The following is a 25514-nucleotide window of genomic DNA, read 5'->3' as shown; positions in this document are numbered from 1 at the left end:
AGATGCTGTTTTCAGTGGGTGCACATTTTTAAGCTGCAGAATCACTTTGCAGCTAACCTAGTTTTTCCTGAATGCCATGATGCCTTTTTTTTTTTTTTTTTAAGATGACAGTTGTCATGTAAAAACTTTCTTTCAATTAGGATGATAGAACATATAATAAATCTAATAAACATGATATAACTAAACCCTTTTATTCTAAAATAAACTTAAACCTTTTCCAGATTGCTTCACTTCAGAATATTGATTAACAAAGGGAGGCATATTTGAGAAGGGAAAATGTTAGATTCAGTTAAAAAAAAATACTGTTTTACTATAATAATAGAGTAATGGAAAGATAAATTTCATGTCATGAGTGTGTATATTGTGAGTATGAATTTCAAAATGCTAGCAACAGCAGTTGTCAGTCCATCCATAGTTTGGCTTTTACACAGCATACTGTTTTTCATTTTCCTAGAATCTATTCAGAGAATTGTGCATTGGTATAGACTTGATGGCTGTGGTTGCGAGGTAGATGGGTTGTTGTATAATTCATGAAGAATTCATGAATTGTTGTATAATTCATAGAAGAACAGCTTTTCTTGCTGTTTAAATTAGGAAGAGTATTTCCTCTATAGATTATAGAGCAGTAATTGAGAATTTTTGTTTCATACCTAGTGAGTTTTCTTCAGTTATGCCATTGAGAATATTTTAATAACATTATGTATGATCTATTACACTAATACCATTACAGTTTTCTCATTGTGAAACAGATTTCAAAACTTTTATTTGAAATTGCATTCATTAGAATTATTGTATTTGGAATATTAGATTTAGAAAGAGAATGAAGGAGCATTAAATGTGTTGTTAGTTGAAAGATATTCTACATGGCAGGTGCTGGATAAGACTGTTAACTTCTGGTTAAGAAATCTGCTTTCATCTTTTAGCAACTTTTGAGAAACTAGAATTAAAGCAGGGACAATTCCGTCTTTTTCCTAAACTTACCACTGTGCCACACAGAAACTAATGTTTGGTTATAGTAAACAAAACAAAAAAAGTAATAATAATTATATGATTTGGGAACCTTTGTTGGAATGTTGCAGTAAGGGGGGAATCCCTTCCCCAGGCCCAAGAGTGGACTCTTGTCTAATACTTAGGAATGAATTGTCAGAGGAGACACACATGCTCACAGAGCATGAGACTTTATTTTTGGAAAGGGGCCCCTGGCTGGAGCACAGGAAGGTATGGGAACCCAGGAAGACTGCTCTGCCACATGGCTGATAGTCTCGGGTTTCTTAGTGGTGGGATTAGTTTCCGGGTTGTCTCTGGCCAGTCATTCTGACACAAGGTCATTCCTGATGGCCTGAGCATCCCTCAGCCAAGATGGATTCCAGCAAGGAAGGTTCTGAAAGGTGGGTAGGACATAAGGACTGGCGTCTCCTTTTGACCTTTTCCAAGTTCTTCCAGTTGGTGGTGGCTTGTTAGTTCCATGTTCCTTACTGGGGCCTCCTGTTGTAAAATAACTCATACAAGTGGTTACTGTGGTGCCTGGCTAGGGTGGGCTGTTTCGGTCAACATTCCTACTAACATGAACATTAACTTTAATGTTGTTTCCTACTTTCCTTTTCTTCCATATTTCCTGGTCCATGTGTTCAAGAAGATGTGACTTGATAGTATCTGTAATGATAAAACTTTTTCTTGTCTTTATTATATTTATCATATGATGAAATTATTTATGAGTAGTATCTAATGAAGTAAAAGTTTATGGTTTACATACATATAATAGAGTGAGCAGAGGAAGATCAACAGAAGCCTCACAGAGGAAATGGAATTGGGTGCAGGAAGTATTCTCACCTTTCTGGGGAATAGGTAAAGACATATGAAAATACGGTAGAAGAAACCCTGGTGAATATACTGTAGGTAAACTGCTCTGACATGAAAATTAGGGAGATCTGTATTATGTAGCACTAAAAGATGAGATTGGATAGGATCAGCATGAAGCACATGCAGGGTTAAGTACAGGATTTTAATTAGCTTTGATTCAAAGAGTGTTGAAGTGCTGCTTTTGGTTTCAGAGTAAGGAGTGGTAAGATCAGTGTGATGATTTTGGAAAACTAATCTAGCCAAAGTATTCAAATGTGATGGAAGGCAAATGGAATTGGGAGATAGGAAAACCAATTAGGAACCCTCTGTAGTAATTTGTAAGAATGAAAGCATTGAGTAGAATAAAGTCAACAACAAGAAAGAGATTGATCTGAAGAGCACATAAAAGGAGGGTTTTTTTTTCAAAACGGTCTCTTTCATCTCCGCTTATAAGGTGAAAAGGAATTCTTAGGATGTGGTTACAGGATTTTAAGAACAGAAATCTAATTGTGGTGTTAGTACTCATAAAGGAGACCTATTTTGTGAGAAAGGATGATGTTTATCTTCTTTCATGTTGACTTTCACTGATGGTTAGACATCCAGTTGGCAGTTTTTCATTTATTAGAGAATTTATTTAGTCACTTTGTCAGGGAGAAAATCCTCAGATAATAACTGAGTTTCTCCAATATATACTGTAGAAAATTCAGACTACTTGACACATTGTATCCAGAAAGAGTTACTTAAGCATTTCTAAAAAGTTAGGGATTGCTGTGAAATAGTTAATAAATGAAAAGAAAAAAATAAAAGTAATAAATGTATAAGATTCCACCTATTTCCATTAAGTCTTACCATTGTACTACCTGGCATTCCCTTAGGGATACATAGATGAGTGATAGTTCCTTTGGAATTGCTAATATTCTAATAACTGTAGTAAAATTTAGTGATTATATAGTCTTAATTAGTCTGCCAGTATTAACGTTAGTAAATATAGTCTTATTTGTGTGGGCTTGGATTTGCCTGTTTTAATTGTTTTACTTATATGCTAACTATAAAGCATTTTCTTTTAAAACTATTTTGTTTCAAAATACATAAGAGAAATGATTCTCCTGTCATTTCTGAAGTTCATAGTTAAAGAGATCCCATGATATTAGATGGTCCTGAGCTTTGCATATTTTGGCCTGAATTATCCATGTACCAGTTGAAATTCCCTCCTTAAGCTTATGGCCTGTGATCGACGTTTCATACTATGACAAGAAGCTGAGAGCTCATGGGTGAATCAGGTTTTTCAAATTTGGGAAAAGAGAAAAAACATTTGCGGAAAATTGGAGTTGATTTGTTAATGACAGATTTGTGTGACTATAGCAGGAAAATATCCACATAAACACAGGGAAAGTTAATTGTTTGTTGCACCCTCATAAAAATCATTTTTACTTATTTCTTTGTTAACATTTTAAAATAATGGATTAAGTTGGAAAACCTGTTTTATTCTTTACACTGTTAAATGTTAACTTAAACATCAAAATTTTTTGTTTTAATGGTATCTTCTGTGTCTGAGCTTACAGAACTTGGATTGAGTGATAAAAAACTCAATTTTGTGTATGTATCTGCTATTTATATATATGTATCTCCTCAGAAATAGGAAATATCTTAAATATTAAAATTCCATATTTTGTTGGGGGAGTTGATATGAAAAATTGAAGATGTCTTTGATTAGATGAGATCTTTAATAACTGCAACTTCTTAAAAATAACCTGTTTTGGTAGTAAGTTGGTTTTTAAGGGTGCTAGCAAGTCAAGCGGTAGCTGTTAAATGAACCTCTACTGCTGACGTTAATTTACAGGGGTCAACAGGACAAAACTCTACGACACGATAGCTGATCTGGGAGATGATGAGCTGCCCCTCTTCCCTTCAGGAATCATAAATCAGTCTAGGTCAGCCTCTACTAGAATGACTGATCATGAAGGTGCAAGAGCAGAGGAAGGTACAAAATTTAGCTACCATGTTTATTTACATTGCAGATGACATTAATTCCAAATCACATCTCCTTAATATTATAAATTTGCTGCTGTTTTAAAATGCTGAAGATCAGCTTATATGATCTTCATAGAAGGTTTTGGGCAAGTTCTTGGTGTAATTGTCTTAGAAATTTTGAAATTTTTGACTTTTGCTTCCTTATGATCTTTTTTTTGCTTTTGATGTTAGGTGGAATTGTTTCTATTATGTATGATTTCAAAGCACCTTTCTGAACTGTGACTTTAGTTTACAGATCTAGCATTAGGAAATTAGTATTTTAAAAAACACTTAAAATAGTACATATGGGAAAGAATTATTTAGTTATTTGTCATATTGGTTAAATTTAGCAACTCATAATAACTATCACTTATTAGGAGACAGCTAAGTGCCAGACATTGTGCTTGAAACTTTATGTATATATATTTCTAAAAATGTATATAATGATTGACTAATTTAATCATTTTATAGAATAAGGCAACATCATTATTCTTTAACCTGGTACCAGGCATGTACAACTTGGTAATGAATTTTTAAAATTTTGCCTAAATTAGAAATGGGCAGAAATTGAAACTACTGTTTAGGCTTTTTTTCCCATAACTGATTTTAGCTGAAGATAACAGATATACTTGAGTACTTTATAAATCTAGGTTGAGAAAGTTGTAATTCTAAGTTATGAGAATGAATTTTAAGGTTTATTGTGACATATTATACATACATAAAGGATAATCCATTATCTAATAATTTGACATATATATTGAATTTTACTGGTATTTCTGCTTTGCTTTGTAAGGTAATTTCATGCCCCAGTCAAAAAATTTTTAATACATCTTATTCTCTTCTGAGTTCTTTACTAGCACATATGGCTTAAAGCTAAATAACATTACATTTTCCTTTAAAGTTGTCTCTGAATCTATATACCACGCATCATAATCTAAGAATATCTGAGGAGGGGTGAAGAAAAATTGGTAAAATAATAAAAACCAAAACAAACCATATTAAATCATGAAAAACACTAGGACAAGTAAAATTGTTGATTTTCCCTAGATCTCTTACCACTGTTATACTATTTTCCTGTTTTACCTTAGAGAGTATTTTCTAAAATACACATACCACCTCCATTATTCTTCATCTTATGCATTTAGTAATGGCTCAGCTTCTTTAGCTTCTGATGTATTTTACCAAATACTGCATAGGATATTTTGCTAAAATTTTTGTAGTAACACTATACATTTAAACTGTAGATTTTACACCTTAAGGCAATACCATATTAGCAGAAATTAGGGACCCTTTTAAATGTTTCAAACCAATGACCTACCTGTAGGGAAAGAAAAACCAGTTAAGACCTGTACTACTCAAAAATGTAGAACGTGTATGTATATGTCTAATTGTGCTTTTTAAAGAAAAAATGTAAGTGATCTGACTCTCTGTTAGTAGTGGAAGGATGAAGAGGTGGAAAGATAAGCATGAGCCTTATTACACTATTTAAAGGGTAGATACTATTAGAATTTGTTACTACAAAAGATTTAAGTTCAGCTTTGACTTAGAACTAAGAGGGGAACATTAGCGTTCATAATCTCTTATTTTCAGGGGCCATCTCCAATTATGCATTCCTATTAAAGGCTGTGTCATACTTCATTTTGTAAAGGGAAAAAGTTTGTTTTCAGGGAGAGAAACTTATATGTTACAACCTTTCAGACTATTTTTGGTAAAGACTTAAGGTGTATATATACCATGTTGCCACTGGCATGAATGGAATCAGTTACTGAACTGTGTTCTTTAGATTTTATAAAAATTGAAGGAGATAGGAAGAGCTTGATGTATTAGCAACAGGTTTCCTTTGTCATTATTGTCCATAAAAAGAATAATTAATTAAAGAAGTACAAAAAGGACCTTGTTGTAAGACCTCATTATGTAGACCCTAAGATTTCCATAAAGGGAAATGCTAATATGATAATAGCTTAAATTGCTTGATGAAATCTTTTAGGCTCTCTAATAAAAGGTATCATAGTTTCTATCATTAAAAACTACAAATTTTAGTAATTTTATTTCTCTTTGAATTGCTAATATTTCAATGCTACGTGATCATATGCTGCAGGTAATTATGTTAACATTAATAACATGAATTTATAGAATAAAAATTAATTCCTTCTGCAAGAAAAACAAGGGTAGAGTATTTACTGTGCTTACTATATGCCACAGTAATGGGTGATTGTGGAAAGTAGAAATATAGCTTAAAAGATTTTATTCACTGAGATATATACGCAGTATGCCAAGTGAGCAGGATAGTTTGCTATATATAAATGAATATATATGTGTATATATAGATAGATGTAGTTTAGGTGATTCATTAGAAATTGGTATAATACTTTTGCTTAATATAATTAATATAAAACTCTAGTAAAACTAGCTAATATTGGTTAGACATTTCCCTTCACATGCTCTTAAATTGGTCAATAACTGATCAAAAATATCTCTGCATAAAGAATATATAATGCAGAATAATTAGTTATTATGGTAAAGTTATTTTATTGGGCTTTTATGAAAAGTTCTTTTATTGAGTGTTTGTGAGTGGGAGGAATTTTGGCATTTTATTCTAACTTGTTTTACAAACAAATTATGTGCATAAGTGAAAAACATGTACTGGCTAAAAATGCTTTGAGAAAATATTAAATTAATGAATTTATATAACTGTTCTTAAACATAATTTTAAACTATTGGTTTTATAATTCTCAGTGTCTTCTCACATTACAAATAACTGCATACTAGATACTGGTGGGAAGGATCTGTGCTACAGGTTATTTAGATTCAATAGGTTTAACTTACAAAATTAAATACTACTATCCCTACATATATTTTCTATCAGATTTACTCTGTGTCAGTTGCTGACACATAGCTTCATTTTATGAATGTCATTCAGGACCCTATTTGAATCAAATTATGTAGTTTACTTTGATATTAAAGATTAATAAATAATAAGATACTGTAAATAAGGATAAATTTTACTTTTACCATGGTATATATCTAAAAGAAGCAGACTTGTATCTTCTTAGAATGTTTTCAGTAGTGTTAGTGATGACTGATATTTCATTACATCTGTTTCCTATAGTGTTCTAAATTTATATCATGTTTCATGAAAAAATTTTCAGAATTAACAGTTAGCTTGAATGTTTATGTTTCCCTTTTGTTGCTCATGGATTTTAAATGTGTTTCAATATGTTGTTTTGTATTACAATGATTTATGTACTTTCCCCCTTGTATCTTAGGTTTAAAATTTTGCTTTCAAAGCATGTTTGAAATGATAAGGAGAATTGTTGCTTATACTGTAACTGTAATAACAGTACATAGTAGTATTTGATTTTAATGGGTCAAAGTATCAGAAATTTAAAGTGCTATAGTCAGTATAGATTATTTATTTTAGGAGTATATTCAGTAAAAAGTCAAAATTAAAAAGCATAGACAGAGTTTGAAAACTGGAAGGAGTTCTGAAGATCACATGGATTAATCATTTAGGGAAAAGAAACTGACACTAAAGGTAGAACTGCCCTTTTCCTAGACCATTGAGAAATCTGAGCAAATTTGAGGCTTTCCTTCAGTAAGCTAATACACCATATAAGAGACTGGAAATTATTAACATGTGAATACTTGTATTAAATTTTTATCAGGGACGAGAATATCTAGCACTTTCAAACAAATATGATGGAAAGCGAAAGGACTTAGCAACAACCTATTATGTTTAAAAAATACTATAATTATAGTTGTATCAAAGGGATATAAATAGACAAAGCTCCCACCCTGAAATAATATATCAAGTGCATATTTTATTTGTGGGAAATTATGCTCAGTTCTGAAATAAATAAAACACTTGTTTATTACTACACAGTAATAGGATTTTTTGAGTAGAAGAAACAAGGAGGGTAGTGGGAAAATAAAAAATTAATTATATTACTGAATATTATAACTGTTAAGTGCTTACATTTCCCCACAATATTGTCTTGTACTGTATGATTTTTCAGCATTTAAGAAGCGGTTTTGTTCTTTATAGCTGAACCAATAACGTTTCCATCTGGAGGAGGCAAGTCATTTATTATGGGTTCTGATGATGTTTTGTTAAGTGTACTGGGCCTTGGAGACCTTGCAGACTTGACGGTAACAAATGATGCAGACTATAGTTATGATGTAAGTGCAGTTTTATTTTTAATTTTTTAATCATTTAATAGAAGGCTCCTTATTTTTTGGAAACACTTATAAAACAGAATTAATGTCAAGGTGCATGGAAAAGATAAAGTGTGACATTGTGTTTATTTGAAGTGATACATAGTTTTTTTCTTACAACTACTTTCTTTGTGGTATTTAAATTTTTCTTGGGTATTATGGTGTATTAGGAGTTTGGGGTGATTGATTACCTAAAAATATTGGTTGATAAATACCTACCTTTAGTAGTCAACTCTCAATTACCTACTCAAATTAAGCCATACTTTGCTGTTAACAAGAGAAAAATAGGTAACCTGAATCACTTATCTGCTTTCAGGATAATTCTTAAAACACATTTTAGTTTTGAACTTGTTTTTAAAAGGATAATGTTAAAGTTAGTTTGTCATTTCCTAAATACTTAAGTCTTTCATTTGAGGAATGGGGAGAGGATAAAGAGGGTATGGAAAAAGACAGTGTTAGAGGTGAAACTAGTCTTGGATTAAATTTTTTATAGACAATAAATACTCAATTGAGAGTTAACTATACTTACTTTGATTTTGTATTAGTGAATTTGCAGATTCTCAGCAAATTAATTTTTCCTTTTATAAACTTTTTCCTACATTTTATACTTTTATTAGAATGCTTTTTAGATTTTGTTAGAATTTTTAGAGACATCAGCCTTGGTGGGCTGGATTATTCTCATTAATACCTTTAAAGTATGTAAGCAAATAAATTCTATAATAACCTTTTGACTGCTTTAGAAGTGGTTTCACAGCCTATCTTTACAGATGGAGAAATGAAGGTAAAAAGATTAACCTCTTATCAGTATCAACAAAGTGTCTTTAGTTCAGACTTTTGAAAAGTACTTTAACTTGCTGCCTTGAAAAATGTCACATGCTGATTTTCTAAATGACAACTGTATTGTTAATATTGTACCCTTGGATTTTTGGTAGTAATTTATTTCATTTTTGTTTCCATGTAAAATGTTGCAACACGGTAGTTTCTTTGTGTGTTTTGTTTTTTCCCTCATTTTAATGTTTAGTAGGACTTCGGGTTTACCTTGATGATTAGGTAAAACAGATTAAAGGACTCATTTGATCTAAGTCTTTGAAAGCTAATGAAATGATTCTTCTTAGTTCTTATTAAATGATAAAGATATAAAGTTTTTAAGGTGTGCTAAATTTCCACTGGACATTTTAATTTTTAGCAAAGCACTTGTGAATGTATATTTTAAACACATCAAAACAAACAAAAACTCCATATGCCTATCAGTTAACCACTTTTACCACTGAATATCGTGCTCTTTCTTTTTAGTTGCCTGCCAATAAAGATGCCTTTCGAAAGACATGGAATCCCAAGTATACACTACGTAGCCATTTTGACGGAGTTCGGGCATTAGCTTTTCATCCTGTAGAACCTGTGCTGGTTACTGCCTCTGAGGACCATACTCTGAAACTTTGGAACTTGCAAAAAACAGTTCCTGCCAAAAAGCAAGTATTTTAATGTTAGCCTATGTTTTTTTCTTCCAAATTTGCTAATTATAAGTAATTATTCTTCTTTATGGTCCGTATCTTTTATGCACTTATTTGATCTTTCCTAATGACTCTTGTATATCAACCAGTGATTTGCCATTATTTATCTTCTCCCCTCCCCTTTTTTCTCCCCTCTTTTAGGAGTGCCTCTTTAGATGTAGAGCCTATCTACACATTTAGGGCCCACATGTAAGTTTTATTGAATTAGTACTTAATTAACAACCATAATTATTGTTAACTATTATTTATCACTCCTAAAGACTTGTAATTTTTTCATAATGTTTGTTTTACATTAAGAAAGACATTAGCTGAATAATACTACATTTGATTAATAATTGTATTAATAGGAATATAATTAGTACTGTTCAAATGTACATGTTAAACAGTTTTAGATACCACATACGTTTAGAGGTTGGGAGGGGTGCAAATGTAAGTTTCTTTATAGGCTTTCTCAGTAATTTTTCCCCTCTTTTCCTGTGACAGTGGTCCTGTTCTGTCACTCGCTATTAGTTCTAGTGGAGAGCAGTGTTTTAGCGGTGGTACTGACGCAGCTATACAGTGGTGGAATGTGCCGAGTCCTAACGTGGATCCCTATGACACATATGGTAAGTGGAAGGCTCAAGATGTATCGTTTTTTTTTTTGTTTTTTTTTTTAATTTTTTTATTAGAAGATGTATCTTTTTAAGTGAATGGTGCTGACAGAAATAATCACCTCAGATTTTAAAGATTTAAGAAATAACATGCCATGAATATTTTAACCTGCAAGTTGGTATTTCCTATATTGCGTTCAAAACCTTTTTAAAAACTATATTAATTAAAACATTAATTTCAGTACTAGAAAAGAGAAATTTAATGTAAAGAATAATCTTTACAACTTGGCTACTTTATGAAATTCAAAAATATTTAGTGCAAGACTTGAGAAACAAATGGGAATTCTCAGATGATGCAGTGGTAGGGCATCCACCTGCCATTGCAAGAGACTCAGGTTCAATCCTTGGGTCGGGAAGATCCCCTGGAAGAGTAAATGACAACCCACTCCAGTATTCTTGCCTGGAAAATTCCATGGACAGAGGAGCCTGGCATGCTACAGTCCATGGGGTAGCAAAGAGTTAGACATGACTTCATGATTGAGCATGCATGTAGAAACAAATAAGGACATAAGGGTATAAATCAATGAACTTGAGGGACAAAAAAATTTCTTAATTTAAAAAAACTGAAACTTTCATTCATGAATGCCATTTTTAGAATCTGGCCAACAGAAATACCTGTGCATATATTTAAATATAAGGGCATTGTTTGTAACTATAAAAAATTTAAATGAATGTTTATTAGTATGAAAATAGTTAAAAAATGGTTTACTTAATGGTTCATTTTAAAAGAATTTAAGAACTCTTCAGTCTTTTATTTAACACACACTGAGCACCTTAATTTGCCAGATATTAAAGCATACATCAAGAAATGAGAATTAGTCTAATACAAAAAAAAAAACAGATTAAAACACATAAGCAAGGGGATGGATAGGTACAAATTGTGATAAATGATATGAAGATACAGTAATGTAAGAGAGTAACAGCCAAAGTCGTCTTTAGATATAGTCTAAAATAATCACATTCAAGCCAAAATCTTTATAAAAGTTAACTGTCAGTGGACCATTTTAAGCCAGTGAGTGACCTGGAGAGTAGGATTTAAAAAGATAACTCTGACTTTTGCAAGGAGAATAGATTTGGAATGAGAAGAATGGAGAAAGGATTACCAAGGTAGTATTGTAAAGTTGTAACATGGTGATCTGGTAGATAGGTGAGAAGATGATGTTGCCAAGAGTAGAGTGGAAGGAAATGGAACAGTTAGAGAGAAGTGGATTTAAGACATGCTGGGGAGATAGAGTAGAATAAACAGAATCTATTAATCAATTGGATTGAGTGGATAAAATGATGGATTAGTCATCTTTTTTTTTAAACAGCTTTATTGAGGTATAATTCCCGTATGATAAGATTCACCCTTTTGAAATGTAGTTTATTATTTATTAAGTGCAGTAGTTTTTACCATATTCGCAGGGTTATGCAACCATTACCACTAATTCAGAACTTTTTTCCATCACCACTTCTGCATTTTTGACATGATCAACTGAGTATATGATGGTAGCTTATTGAAATGGGAATGTGAGACGATAAAGGATGCTGAGTTTGGTTTTTAAGCATGTTAAGAGGAAGGCAGTATCACGTAGATGCCATCAGTTTTGACAAGGCAGACTCCTGAGGGACTCTGACATGTGGGGGTGGGGTGACTAAAGCAAGAGAGTTAACCAAAAAAAAAAACTAAGAAGGCGTGCCTGTGGGGTAGGAGGGCATTCAGGAAAGTGAAATCATGAAGCATACCAAAAGAAGAAGCCATTTTGAGAAGAAAGAAGCAGTCTGCACTTTCAAATGTTGCTGAGAGTCTAATAATACCAGGCTTTGGCTGGACGGATGTTGGGGCTGAGACCACAAGGTAAAAGGACCTGTGGATGACCTTCGAGGCATATATGGTATATGTGGATGAAAAGCAAAGTGATGAAGGAAAGAAGGAAGGGAAATTTTATTGGATTTGATAGAACTCATCATTGATTATTTTAGCAAGGGTTGTTGTGGTGATAGTATCAGATGATTTAGAAAGTAAATGGAAGGTAAGAAAGCATATTTACTGATTATGCTTCTCTGCTATTTGGTTGAAGGTTGATGTAAATTTTGTTTGTTAGGTTTAGAGATTTTGAAGCATGTTTGCTTGCTGTGGTACTGTTCCCAAGGAGGAGGGTAATCTGTATAGTAGAAAAACTAAACACAAAAGCAAATTAGTGTGGGAAATGGAATCCAGAATAACCAGTGGAATTGCCCTTTCAGGAATGGAGGGTAATTTCTTACTTATATCTGGAAACATGGAGAATACGGATTTAGACACTAGTCGATTCATAGGTTGGGTGACAGAAGGGTAGAGGAAAGGTTCCTCTTTCAATGCTGTATTTCCACAGTGAATTTATTATGAGAGGTAATTATTCATGTGAAAGGGAGGTTATGAACTGTGAGAAATATGTGTGGAAAGGGGGAATTCAGTAGAGAAACAGAATTGTAGGACAAATGATGATCATCATTATTAGCCCCCATCATCAAATGATGCATGGATAAATAAAATGTAGTGTATCCATACACTGGAATAGTATTTGGTGGTAAAAGGAAATGGAGCACTGACACATGCTGCAACACAGGTGAACCTTGAACACATGCTAAGTCAAAGAAGGCAGTCAGAAAAGGCCGTTTGTATAAAATGTCTGGAGTAGGCAAATTTATAGAAACAAAATACGTAGTGGTTGCCTAGGGCTGCAGAAAGGCAGAGAGGACAGTTGGGGAGAAATAGCTAACAAGTGATAAAGATGCCCTAAAATTGATAAGGTGATGACTGTGCAACTTGGTGAATATGTTAAAAATCATTGAATTGACACTTTAAACTGGTGAGTTTTATGGCGTGGAAGTTGTATCTCACTCAGTAAAGCTGTTTATTTAAAAGTGGATGTTCCGGGATCAGGATGGGGAATACGTGTAACTCTATGGCTGATTCATATCAATGTATGACAAAACCCACTGAAATGTTGTGAAGTAATTAGCCTCCAACTAATTAAAAAAAAGAAAAAAAAAAAAAAAAGTGGATGTTCCTTTTTTAGAAAATTGCAGAAATACAAGAAAGTATTAGAAGGTAGCATATAAATATCCCATAACTCCACAACTTAGAGATGGCCACTGTGTACACATTAGTTTATCTTATGACCTTTATGTGTAGTCTTTGTACTTAATTATGTAGTTATCTTTATATACAAAAGCATTTCTTATAAACTTCTTTTAGCTAATTTTTTTTCTGTTTCTTTCCTTACAGAGCCAAATGTTCTAGCTGGCACTTTAGTTGCTCATACAGATGCTGTCTGGGGTCTTGCTTATAGTGGCATAAAAAATCAATTACTGTCTTGTTCAGCAGATGGCACTGTTAGATTATGGAGTCCACAAGAAAAATTGCCATGTATTTGCACTTACAATGGAGACAAAGGTGAGTAAATTTTGCCTCTTTGAAAAATATCTCTGTTTTTTTTTTAATTTAGAAGATAAAAAGAACAAAGTAGTTTCACTACTTCCTACTGCTCAAAAGAGATACTGAAAGAATTTTATAAATCTGTGATAATCTTTTTATTCCTAGTCATATTTTTATAAACAAGAAAGATGCTTTGCAGGGATATCCTGTAGCGGAGTGCCTTTTTAAAAAAAAAATTTTTTTTTATTTTTGGCTGCACTGAGTCTTCATTGCTGCGTGTGGGCTTTCTCTTAAGTTGCAGCAAGCGGGGGCTACTGTAGTTGCAATGCTAGGGCTTCTCATTGTAGTGGCTTCTCTTGTTTCGGAACACAGGCTGTAGGGCACATAGGCTTCAATAGTTGTGCTTGGGTTTAACCCCAAGACATGTGGGATCTTCCCAGGTCATGAATCGAACCCATGTTCCCTGCATTATGCTTTGCAAGTATATCCTATAGCTCAGTGCTTTTTTGACCTTTTTCAGGACTGTCCTATTTAAAGAATAGAACTATATGTGTCTAATAATAGAGTAGGCAAATGAGGCTACTCACAGAACAGCAGAAGGCCCTCCAACAGCTCCAGGACAAAGATGGAAAGGCTTAGGGTCCCAGGTAAACCTGTAAACCACATATGAGCACACTGGTTGAGAAGTCTAGCTATAATCATTGCAATAGCACCCTTAACTGGGAGGTGCGAACTGAGTTAGTTACATGCTTGATTTCAAATCTTTTCCTGTCAAAGTAGGGTTTAATATACCTCATGACAATATGTGCATCTATTTATATTATTTGTATATTGGCATTATTTTCCAAGTTATTTTTTTTTTCTTTTTTTTTTTCCAAGTTATTTTTAAAAATCATACCTTTTACTATAAATAAATGTTTTGTTTTAAAACATTTTAGATGAATGTTTGAACATTTATGCTTAATTTTGTTGAATCTCTAGATACTTCAGTGATTACTAATTTTTTAATTTACTTAAGCTTTTTTTTTTTACTTAAGCTTTTGAGGTGAAAATTCATTTAGGTAATTTGTTTCTTGCTTACTCCAGAATTCACATAATTGTGCATTGATCTGGACAGTGGAATTTATTAACATGTTAGAGAAATTGCTTTAGCTACTTAAGGATAGTACTACATCAGTGAGTTCCAGAGTCCAAAGCTTCATTTTCACAGATCCAAAAATATTATTTGCATTTGCTGCTTGAAGCTAACCAGTGTCAGAGAGGTGAACAGTCTCCCTAGGTAGTGGTGTACGAATGCTATTTTATCATTTTACAGTCAGAAATATAATGGCAGGACTTCCCTGGCAGTCCCTGGTTAAACCTTAGCCTTCCAATGTCAGGGGTGCAGGTTTGATCCATAGTCAGGGACCTAAGATCCCACATGGCTTGTGGCCAAAAAAAAAAAAAAAAACATGAAAAACAACAGAAGCAATATTGTAACAAATTCAATAAAAGAGTTATTAAATGATCCACATTAAAAAAACTTAAAAAAAATTGCAGGTGGGCCAATAAACTCACCTAGGATTTTTGTCTCTCAGAAGAAAATGCATAGGCGAGCAATAGCTTTTGTTTGTCTCTTTCTTTAAGGGCTTTCTAGATGTATTTTTCTTATAATGTTACAAAAACTTCTAGTAAATGAGAATAAATTACCTATTATATCTCACCATCCTAACACAATTGCTTTTTCATTATTAACATTATTTCAAGAATACTCAAATTCCTTTTTCTTACTAGAAAAGCAGAGATTTCTGAATTATTGTGTTTACCTTATATCTCTTTGGGCTCCTTTCAGAACATGGAATACCTACATCAGTTGACTTTATAGGCTGTGATCCAGCACATATGGTGACCTCTTTCAACACTGGTAGTACAGTAATTTATGATTTAGAAACATCACAGTCATTGGTGATGCTTTCATCACAGATGGATTCTGGTAAGTTTTCTGGTAAGGTTGAAACCTTAAAAAGGATTGTTTTACAATAGAGGGTAACCTGTTACTTTTTATATTTTGACTGTTTGAATTTAGAATGAAAAAAGAATAACTTTCAATGTGTACTTACTTACTTTATTTCTGCTATTTTCTCAAATTATGTTTAAAAACTTGGATAAGTGTGTGGGGACAGGTAAGTGAGTAGAGCAAATGTAAGGGTAAAAGAAAACAAGTGAAATAATTTTAGGTTTTTAATGAAAACACATGTGGAAGTAGAGAAATATATAATGAACCCATCTTCCAGCTCTAGTAGTTCTGTGTAAACGGCCAAGGTTGTAAGTATAGAATGTGGTATATGTATTTTACAGTTTATTCAAATAAGGTTCCAAATAAGGCCCATGCACTGTGGTTGGTTGGTAGGTGTCTCACCTCTGTCTTCATCTGTAGATTCCCCTTCTGTCTCCTATATTCCCCTTGCATTTTTTTTTAACTGAAGAAATTGGGTCGAGTTTCCCATAGTTTGAATTTTACCAGTTGCATACTTGTGCGGTCATTTAATGTGCTCCTCCTGTTCATTTTATTTCCTGTAAATTGTTTGTAGATCTAGAGGTTTATTCAAATTCAGGGTCAAAATTTTATTTGTCTTCATTTTAAAGTTTTTAAATGTTTTTGGCAAGACTATTTTGTAAAACTTTGTGAATTTTTATCAGAAGTAAATGTTCTTTGGTCTTTCTCTTAGTTTCTAGTCATTGCTTGGATCCATTAATTCATTAACTGTTCAAAAATTATTTTCTAATTTTATCATTTCTTTTACACTTATTAGCTAGATTGCTTCTATAAGAAGGGACAACCTTCATCAGTAATTTGGTTACCTGGAGTTAGCAATTATAAAGGAAAGGCAAGATAAATGATTACTTCCCACTCCTCCTCTTTATTTACCAGTTTTAAAACGATGAAGTGATTCCCTAGCATCCTCCAAAGGTGACCAGTGAAGTGAGTCTTTGGGGTGTTGTTTTTCTTACCATTATAATCTTTCTTGGAATAAGTATATTTTATCTATTTCAGTCTGTTAACAGGTATCATTTTTATTGCTACTCAGATTATTTCATCTTTGGCCAGTGGGAGCTTATTCAGGTTGGCTCCTGAGTCTCCCCTTATGACATAACCCTGTTAGTTGTTGATGCTTTTCTTTCTGGTATGACAAGATGTTTTAGGTTCATCTTGTTCATTTTGCACCCCAGATCTGAAATGGGCCATTTCTCTAAGGAGCCATGGTTTCTTTTAGTGGACAATGACATTTAGAGACTACAAGATAGGTGCTCTGCTCTTGAGTCAGTCCTCATGGCTTTCATGGCTCTTGAGTTGGCCACTGGTTTAGATTTTTTCAGTAGATAGAGCTGAAGAGTGCATTTTTAGTCAAGAAAAAGACTGGAAAAAAAAAAAAAAGACTGATAAATTTTATTCAGATGCTTCCAATTCTGATTCAGATTTATCTCATTGGTTTTATATTTTTATCTTATTTTAACAAATATAAAAACTCTTGATTCTCTGCAAAATGATCACAATTTCTCATTTAATTTATGTAACAGTACAGATAAAGTCATCTCAGAATAATTGCAATACCACCAAAAAGAATTTCGTTACTAATAGAGGGTATATTTTACTAGATACAGACAGTCTAATTACTGTGCTTTTAAAAGTCACTTGTGCTTATAATACTGATTGGCTATACAGTTAAGTTCATTTGTTTAGTTTTTACTTCTGATTTTTCATGATTGCTCTTTTAAAAGTCACTTTATAAAAAATATTTAAATGGGCTGTGATCAAATCTAAAAACAAATATATATGCAGTGTCTTTTTTCAACCCTAGTTTCTTCCTCTTACATAGATTATTTTTTTCAATGTGTTTGAGTTCAGTGAAGAGTTCTTGTATACGTATAGAATGATCAGTTTACTTAGTCTAATAAATGCTGACAGTATTTTCCCATTAGTTTTGATCTCTCTTTTCTCCCTCATCACTAAGCTGAATAAAAATTAAGAACTTGGTAGTAAAGAAAAGGTCTCATTCCTAAGAATATCAATTCCAGTTCTTCTGTATTTTTGGTCATTGTGGGAGGGGATAGGGTTTGTTCTTGCAAACACCTAGTTATCACTTATGATTTTTTTTCCTTCATTAATTGACTCAATTCTTTTATGGACTACTTATTAAAAGCAATGATTTGTGGATTTGGGATAATTTAAAAATTCTAAACCACCCTATATTGACAGTCTGCATTAAAATACTTCCAGTTTTTTTTTTTCTAAAGTTGAGCATAGTGCTATCCATCCACATTATAAGACATACTAGCTTATATATTTTTTTAGAAATTGTGTATCTTTAGAATCTTAGTTTTATTTCTCATATTTTTTGTTTAATATATAAAAGCTTTAGTTTTTAGTGATTCTTATGTTTTGGTAAGAGTGCAAAGGCCATCATTTAACTTCCAGTTGAAGTTTTTGTTTCTTTTTTATTTGAAATATAGTTAATGGACAATATTAAACTAGGTGTACTACATAATGTTTCTCATTGAAATATTATTGACCATATTCCTTATGCTGTATATTATATCACCTTGGCTTATTTATTGTGTAACTGGAGGTTGTACCTCTTAATCCTCTTCACCTCTTGGCCTGCCGCTCCCTCCCCTCCTGTCTGGCAACTATCAGACCTATGTGTTTCCTGTGTCTGTGAATCTGGTTTTGTTTTGTTTGTATGTTTTTTCTTTAGATTCCACATTACATTGAAGGTTTGAATTTTGGTATGTTTTCCTCCTTTGTTTTTTAGGTTTACAATCCAGTAATCACATTAACAGAGTAGTAAGTCATCCCACACTTCCTGTTACAATAACTGCTCATGAAGATAGACACATCAAGTTTTTTGACAATAAAACGGGTAAGTAGGTTATCTTATTTTCTGTACTGACTTCCTACCTTGAAAATTGCCACGTTAAACTGTCTTTAACTCAGATTTTTGCTTTACTTAATGCAGCACACTTAGAATGTTTGTTAATTTTTACCCTTGTGAGTGTTAGTTGCTCAGTCATATCTGACTCTGCAACCCCATGGACTGTACCTGTCAGATTTCTCTGTCCATGGAACTCTCTAGGCAAGAATACTGGAGTGGGTTGCCATTTCTTTCTCCAGAGGATCTTCCTGACCCACGGATCAAACCCCGGTCTCCTACATTGCAGGCAGATTCTTTATTGTCTGGGCCGCCAGGAAAGCCCAAAACATCTTGCTTACCTATTATGATTTCTTCATGTGATGACAGTTATAAACCCTTCTGTTTGAAATTTTTATCTTTATATTCTGTTGTAAATTAGTGTAACATAGAAGATCACTTTCTGGTTTGGGCATTTTAAATATGTTCTTAAAATTATCAGTGGATGAAATGATGATATAGTGGCAGTTGTTTATTGTCACCTTTCCTGTACTTTTTGTTTGTAAGGAAACATACCAGTTATATAGAAATCAAGTTAAATTTTAATTTGGCTATAGACTTGTTTGTTTAAGGATATCTGTATCATTTGTCGTTACCCAAAATATTTCGTATTGTTTGCTCTCTTTCGGGAAAAGTCTGATAGCAAAGAGAGGCTTCTTTGATAAGCTGAAGCAATTAGAAGTATTGAAAGACTTCCAAATAAGAAACTAAAGTGTTAATTGAAACATTATTGCAGGGCAACAAATTATCAAGCAAGACAACAAGTCAGAACTACAGATTTTTCTTTGTAGCTTATATAGGACATGGTTGTAAATTTTAGTCTTTCTGAGTTTTAGAAATATCTTTCTTCAAATAACACTTTTCTTGGACAGGTTCCTTTGAACTCAGTAGAACAAGTTGAGAAGAGAATGGAGACTCATAGGGTCTATATGTTGCACGGGAAAGAAGATTCATATTCATGTGAATGTCTCAGTTTAAGACTCAGTTTAACATTTTTATGAAGCTTAAAGATCTTCCCTTGCTGCAAGAGCAGAGAGATAATTTCCTTTACTCTGTTTCTAAAAAGATTCTTTGTATTAATTGTTGAAAGTTTACATTTGTAAGGAAAGGTTCAGGAATTTTAGTAGTTATAATAAAAGGAAAAAGTGGTTCTTTAGAGCTTTTTGTCTGGCAGAAATCAGAAATAAGGTGCCTATAGACTTAGATTGTTTACAGATTCTACCAATTAATTCTCTGTGTTAACTAGCTAGTACCTTATCTTTAATGTGAAGATAATGTGAAGCGCTAGACTCTAAACAATGGAAAATTTCACTCATTTTCTCTCTCATACACAGAGATACACATATATACAACACTTGAGTTAAACTGTAAATTGAGTTCATGTGTGTTCTTTTTAACGAAATTTGTCTTGAAAACTGGCAATTCATTTAAATACGATACACTCAAATATCCCTATAACTGGTGTTGGTGGTTAGCTAAATTTTTAATAGGATAGTGTTCTATCAAATGATTAGTAATTTATTAGGTTTCTTATCTGAAACATTGTAGAAATTGATTGTATGAATGGACTCAGTGAGTATTTAGGTTTTAACAATAAAAGTACATTTAGTGTTTTGCATTGACTGGCTACTATCATGTATAAGTTATTTCTGCTTTCCGAGGTCTTATTGTTGCCTGGGGAAAATAGTGTGAGTGTACGCACACACACTCATACATACACATGTTCATGCATAATGCAGTAAGATAAAGGAGTCTTCGTAAAGTTAAGGTTTGAATTTTTCCTTGCAAGGATGATAAGGTTTTTGTTTGTTTTTAAGTGAAGAAGTTAGTAGGAAATTCCAGATAAGGGTATATTTTGAGTAGAAGCACAGAAGTGGGAATTTGGGCTGGAAACAGAAGTTTCTTAGAGGTAAAGCCAAAGAAGTAAGTAAGTTTGGAGAAGGAAGGCAGAAACTACTGAGCCAGATTTTTCAGAGCCAAGCTAAGAATAATGGATTTTTGTTTACACTATGCACTATGAAAACCACTTGAATATTTGACCAGGGATCTGCAATACTGGTTTAGAAAGATACTCAAGTCACACTGTATGGTAGATCCTTGACTACAGAGGATTTAGAAGTTTCCATTTACAGTAGTTGTTTCAGAGAGATCTTCAGGGCTCGTGGTTTTTGAAATTTCGGTAGAGACACAAATTTGAATTGCATATGCTGTAACCAAGAGACCAAAACTTAGCTAATGGGTGAACCTGGGAGGAGTGCGGGGGGAGTTGGAGGAAGAGGGTCCTGAATTCAGCAAAACTGCCATATCCTCACCACATTTCTTGATCTTTGGTGAATAAAACAAAGTATCCTGTCCTCTTCAATCTTACAGACAAGTGGTATATTGCTTTCTGTAAGTGAGACATTGGTATCGGTCTGTTTCTTCATTTTATAGATTGCACAAGTCAAAGGGCTTAAGGTGCTGGGGAAGAGAGAATCAGAGCCTGCATGTGTCCTCTTTTTCCTGAGTTACAGGAAGAAAGAATCTTGGTGGGGGAAGAGAGATGGTAGCAGTGCCGTGGAGCAGAGGTGGATTTGGTTCAATGTGAGAAGCTGCGTGTATTTGCTGATGAAGGAAGGGCCAGAAACTTTGACTTCTGTGGTCAGTAGTGGAAACCCAGCATCCAACTTGATTCAGAATTGCACCTCCTTATAATTGGTCCAATCTGAAGGGTCACTTAAATTTTGAAGTGACTTCATGACTATGTAGACAAGGGTTGACTCTAATATGTCATAGTTAGGGATGAAAGAATTCTTTGGTTTAAGACATGATACACATAGTAGATGTACAGTCATTTTCACAAGAGAAGTCAGAACTAGATCTGTGAGTTAAGAGCCGCCATCGCAGAATTAATGTTTTAAGGGAAGCTAATGATACTTCATAGTTATCCCCCTAATGTTTTGAGATCGTTGGGCTGGAGGCCAACTCTTCATACTCTGAATTTTTTCTTTTTTTCTTTTTTTTTTTTAATATTGAGAAGAATAAGAGTCTAGAACCAGTAGATGAATTATGTTGGACTAATAGCATGTTGTGATGTCTCCCAGGTGGCGCTAGGGGTAAAGAACCCGCCTGACAATGCAGGAGACGAAAGTGACACGGGTTCACTCCCTGGGTCAGGAAGATTCCCTGGAGTAGGAAATGGCAACCCACTCCAGTATTCTTGCCTGGAGAATCTCATGGACAGAGGAGCCTGGTGGGCTGCTGTCCATAGGGTCGCAAAGAGTTGGACACAGCCGAAGCAACTTAGCACAATAGTATGTTGAATGATTTTTCTGTTTCTCAGGATAGTAGAGAGAAACTGTTACAGTTACTCTGTTAATATTGATGAAAAACAGACAGATGTGGCCTAAATGACGAGAGACTAATTTTGTCTTTAATTGATAAGCATTTAGTATTGCCAGAAAGTCGCAGGCTTTTTATGTTCTTCAGAGTAACTTTTTGCACATTTGATTATGTTGTGGGTTTGTGTTCGGGTCAGTGACCGAAGCCCCATAGCAGATAACAAAAGTAGGTCTGTTTCATGTCTCAGTGTGGAACGTTTCAGGGGACAAGCAGCATATCAAATGACTGTAAATAGAATTCTGGAGAAAGACGTCCATCTCTCATTAGGAGAAGCCCAGGCATTTGAGTAATAAAGACTCATTGCTGAATGAGAGGAGAGGAAATTTTTTTAACTTGTGATTTTATATTGGAGAATAGCCAGTTAACAGTGTTGTGATAGTTTTAGGTGGGATAGTTTCAGCAAAGGAACTCAGCCATATGTATACATGTATCCATTCTCCAAAAGGGAGGAAATTTTTTAAAGATATCAGTATTTGCCATCTTATTGTTTCTTGAGTGAATCAACTTAAATCGCCTTTCAACCATCAGAAGTGTATATTGCCAGTGCAGAGGCTGATGCCCTTGTCCCAAAGTATGCAACACAATTTATATTCACAACTTGTTTTTAAATTTCAACTCAGTATTGAATCTGTTTGCTTGCCAAGAATTCAGTGAAGTTAAATGACATTTTCTAGAATAGTGCTTTTGTTACTATCTAGGGAAATCCAGAGTAATTTCTCTGATGTACTCCCACCCTTCTCCCCTTTCTTGTTTCTTATATATAAGATAATTGACATTTCAAAAGATAAATGATGCTATCAGAATGTTTAGATAGGAATGTATTCTCTGGTGATTTAACATTAACTCTGTGTATAAAACAATCTCTTAATAAAGCATCTCTTAATGAGAAAGATTCTGTTTTCACTCTTAATTCCCCTTTTTATGACCTTAAGCTTTTAATGCAGCTCTATAGTCATTGTTTTCCACTGTCAAATACCATCAGTTTCATGTTACACAGATGTTTTTTGAAGTAATTGGAAAAGTTCTGCATTAGAATTAAAATTCTCTTTAGAATATTATTGTAGTGGAGGAACTAAATGACAGAAGGCAGACCCAAAAAGCCACATGTTATTGTATGATTTCATTTGTATGAAGCATTCAGAATAGGCCAGTCCATAGAGAAAAGAGATTGGTGCTTACCGGGGACTTGGAAGGGAGGAATGGGGAGTGACTGCTTAATGGGTACAGGGTTTCCTTTTGCAGAGATGAAAATGTTCTGAACTAGATAATGGTGATGATTGTACATCATGATGAAAGTTCTAAAAGCCACCGAATTGTACCCTCTCAAATGTTTAAAATGGTAAATTATATGTTGTTTGTTGTTGCTGAGATTGTTTTATGTTGCTGTTGTATTATGGTTTCTGATTGCCCAAGTTAGTAACTATTTGAAAACTTAATCTTCTCTGTTATGTTTTATTTAGGTAAAATGATCCATTCTATGGTAGCTCATTTGGATGCTGTTACAAGTCTAGCAGTAGATCCTAATGGAATCTATTTGATGTCTGGAAGTAAGTCTGAACTTCCTGTCCTGCCCGCAAATTTTATCATAGAATTATTACCCAGTAACATTTTTTATTTATTCTTTTACAGGCCATGACTGTTCTATTAGATTGTGGAATTTGGACAGCAAGACATGTGTGCAGGAAATAACAGCACATAGGAAGAAACTAGATGAATCAATTTATGACGTTGCTTTCCATCCATCAAAAGCATATATTGCTAGTGCAGGGGCTGATGCCCTTGCCAAAGTATTTGTGTGAATCAACAAAAACTCTCATCATAACAGCAGATTTGCTTGGACACAAAGGGTCTGCATCACTGCCATCAGAAAAGTTAATGATATGACACTACATATGATCTGCCTGGTGAAGGCTATTTGGGCAGGCATAAATTGGTGGAAATCACATCTTAACGTCAGGCTCATTAATTTAATTGTAATTACTGTATTTCGTGGGACAAAAAAAGGACTCCATTATTTGTGGCCTGTACTGGATATGAACTGAGCGTATGTCTGTCTTTTAGGTATCTCTAAGCCAATGTGGAGTCTGATCTGACAAAAAGACTTTTGTTTTGGACTCTGTGTGCTGCCTTAGGGTTAGGAATGTGGTGCTCTTGTTGGGGGGAAGTGAGCTCCAAGAGTAGCTTTTTTCATCTCTTAGTGATCTTCTGTTTATCGGTTGAATGCCACAGATTCCCTTTTAAACTTATTTTGCTTTAAAAAAAATAAAGAAAATTTAACTTAAGATATTTTAGCATTAGTTGCACAAAATGTTTGGATAAAATTCTAGTTTTTATAAGTCTTTTTATATATTTAGCCTGTCACAACAGTGCTCAAGATTGTATCGAAGTTTTTCTGCATTATACAACCCTGAAACACAGAGATCTCACTGACCCGCTGCCGTGTAACCACACTCTTTCCTTCTTTTGCATAATACAGCTCAGCTAAGTCTTTCCATAAAGATGCTAAATCACCATCATCATCACGTAACTGTCTTCTTAAACCAAGGACTATTAAGTGTATTAAAATGAAACGGTGGGGTTTAGTACTCCAAATGAACTCTTAAAAAATAAAAAATAAAAAAACTAATCTTGGCATCCTATCACTATGTGATATTTTGTACATCTTACTGTATTTACAAGTTTATTTATCAAGGATTATCCATCTTGCTAATAGCCTATTATTTATTTCACTTTTTGTTGGTCTTTATATCCTTTTATTAATGTGCTAAAGGAACCTGTATATCTATTTTGGAACTCTTTGATAGTCTAAAATAGACTAAAAATGGAATATTTTATAGTTTAAGTTACAAACCAAGGTGACTCCCCCTAGATACATATCTTGGTTTACCATGATTCCAGACAAAACTATCTTGTTTTAAAGTATTTGGAGTAAAATTTGAAATACAAATAGGATACAAAAATAGTTGAATCAGGATACAGAAATCTGCTGTGTTTGGACTAGTTATCCCTGTTTTATTTTTTCAGATGTGCTTAATTTTATGGTGTAACTAAAGATTTTGTTTGTGTAATGCATGATTAAGACAATAAAGTATTTTTTCTAGTCTTCCAAAAAACTTTTCTGATCAGTTTGCGAGTTTTGATGAGTTTTGTAAGGTTTTTGTTTTACAAACTATGAATCAGCAAATTTTTAAGATTGTACCACATAGCGAACGTACCGCTGTTGAAAAATAATGTATATAAAATGCATATAATAAATATTAAATTGTGTACCTGTATGTTACTGTTGGCTACATTATTTTGTGTTAAATAATAAAGTGCAATACTTTACTCTCCATCGTTAAACTAGGTAATGGAGATGATTTCTCAGTGAGTCCTTCATTTTTATGCTCTTTTAAATTTTATACTGTTTATTGATAATCTTCAACAAGATTATAATAGTTAATACTATTAAGAATGTTTTTTAAAAGTATTTCACCCCATTTGGGGATTTAAAGAGAAAATCTTCTATTGAAGTTTAGATAATTAAAAATAACCCCCCCCCCAAAAAAAAGTTGCAGAG

General features: G+C 33.4%; 1 protein-coding gene across 6 annotated transcripts in view; it reads left to right on the top strand.

The window, feature by feature from the left end:
• STRN3 (striatin 3) overlaps positions 1–25287 on the top strand; it is a 98747-nt gene extending 73460 nt beyond the window's left edge. For 4 of the 6 annotated variants that reach the window (XM_061159068.1, XM_061159069.1, XM_061159073.1 and 1 more), the window contains 10 exons: positions 3680–3820; positions 7895–8028; positions 9358–9533; positions 9717–9764; positions 10059–10180; positions 13476–13643; positions 15457–15597; positions 18419–18526; positions 23416–23502; positions 23585–25287. In XM_061159068.1, coding sequence (XP_061015051.1) covers positions 3680–3820; positions 7895–8028; positions 9358–9533; positions 9717–9764; positions 10059–10180; positions 13476–13643; positions 15457–15597; positions 18419–18526; positions 23416–23502; positions 23585–23754 — 1295 coding nt within the window. In that variant the 3' untranslated portion in view covers positions 23755–25287. The remainder of the gene's footprint in view (positions 1–3679; positions 3821–7894; positions 8029–9357; positions 9534–9716; positions 9765–10058; positions 10181–13475; positions 13644–15456; positions 15598–18418; positions 18527–23415; positions 23503–23584) is intronic. The other 2 variants (XM_061159070.1, XM_061159071.1) reach the window with 1 other exon arrangement.
• Positions 25288–25514: the final 227 nt, after the last annotated feature.

The sequence above is a fragment of the Dama dama genome, chromosome 13 (genome assembly GCF_033118175.1).
Source record: "Dama dama isolate Ldn47 chromosome 13, ASM3311817v1, whole genome shotgun sequence".
Taxonomy (NCBI): Eukaryota; Metazoa; Chordata; class Mammalia; order Artiodactyla; family Cervidae; genus Dama; species Dama dama.
This window is presented reverse-complemented; position numbering and strand designations above follow the sequence as displayed.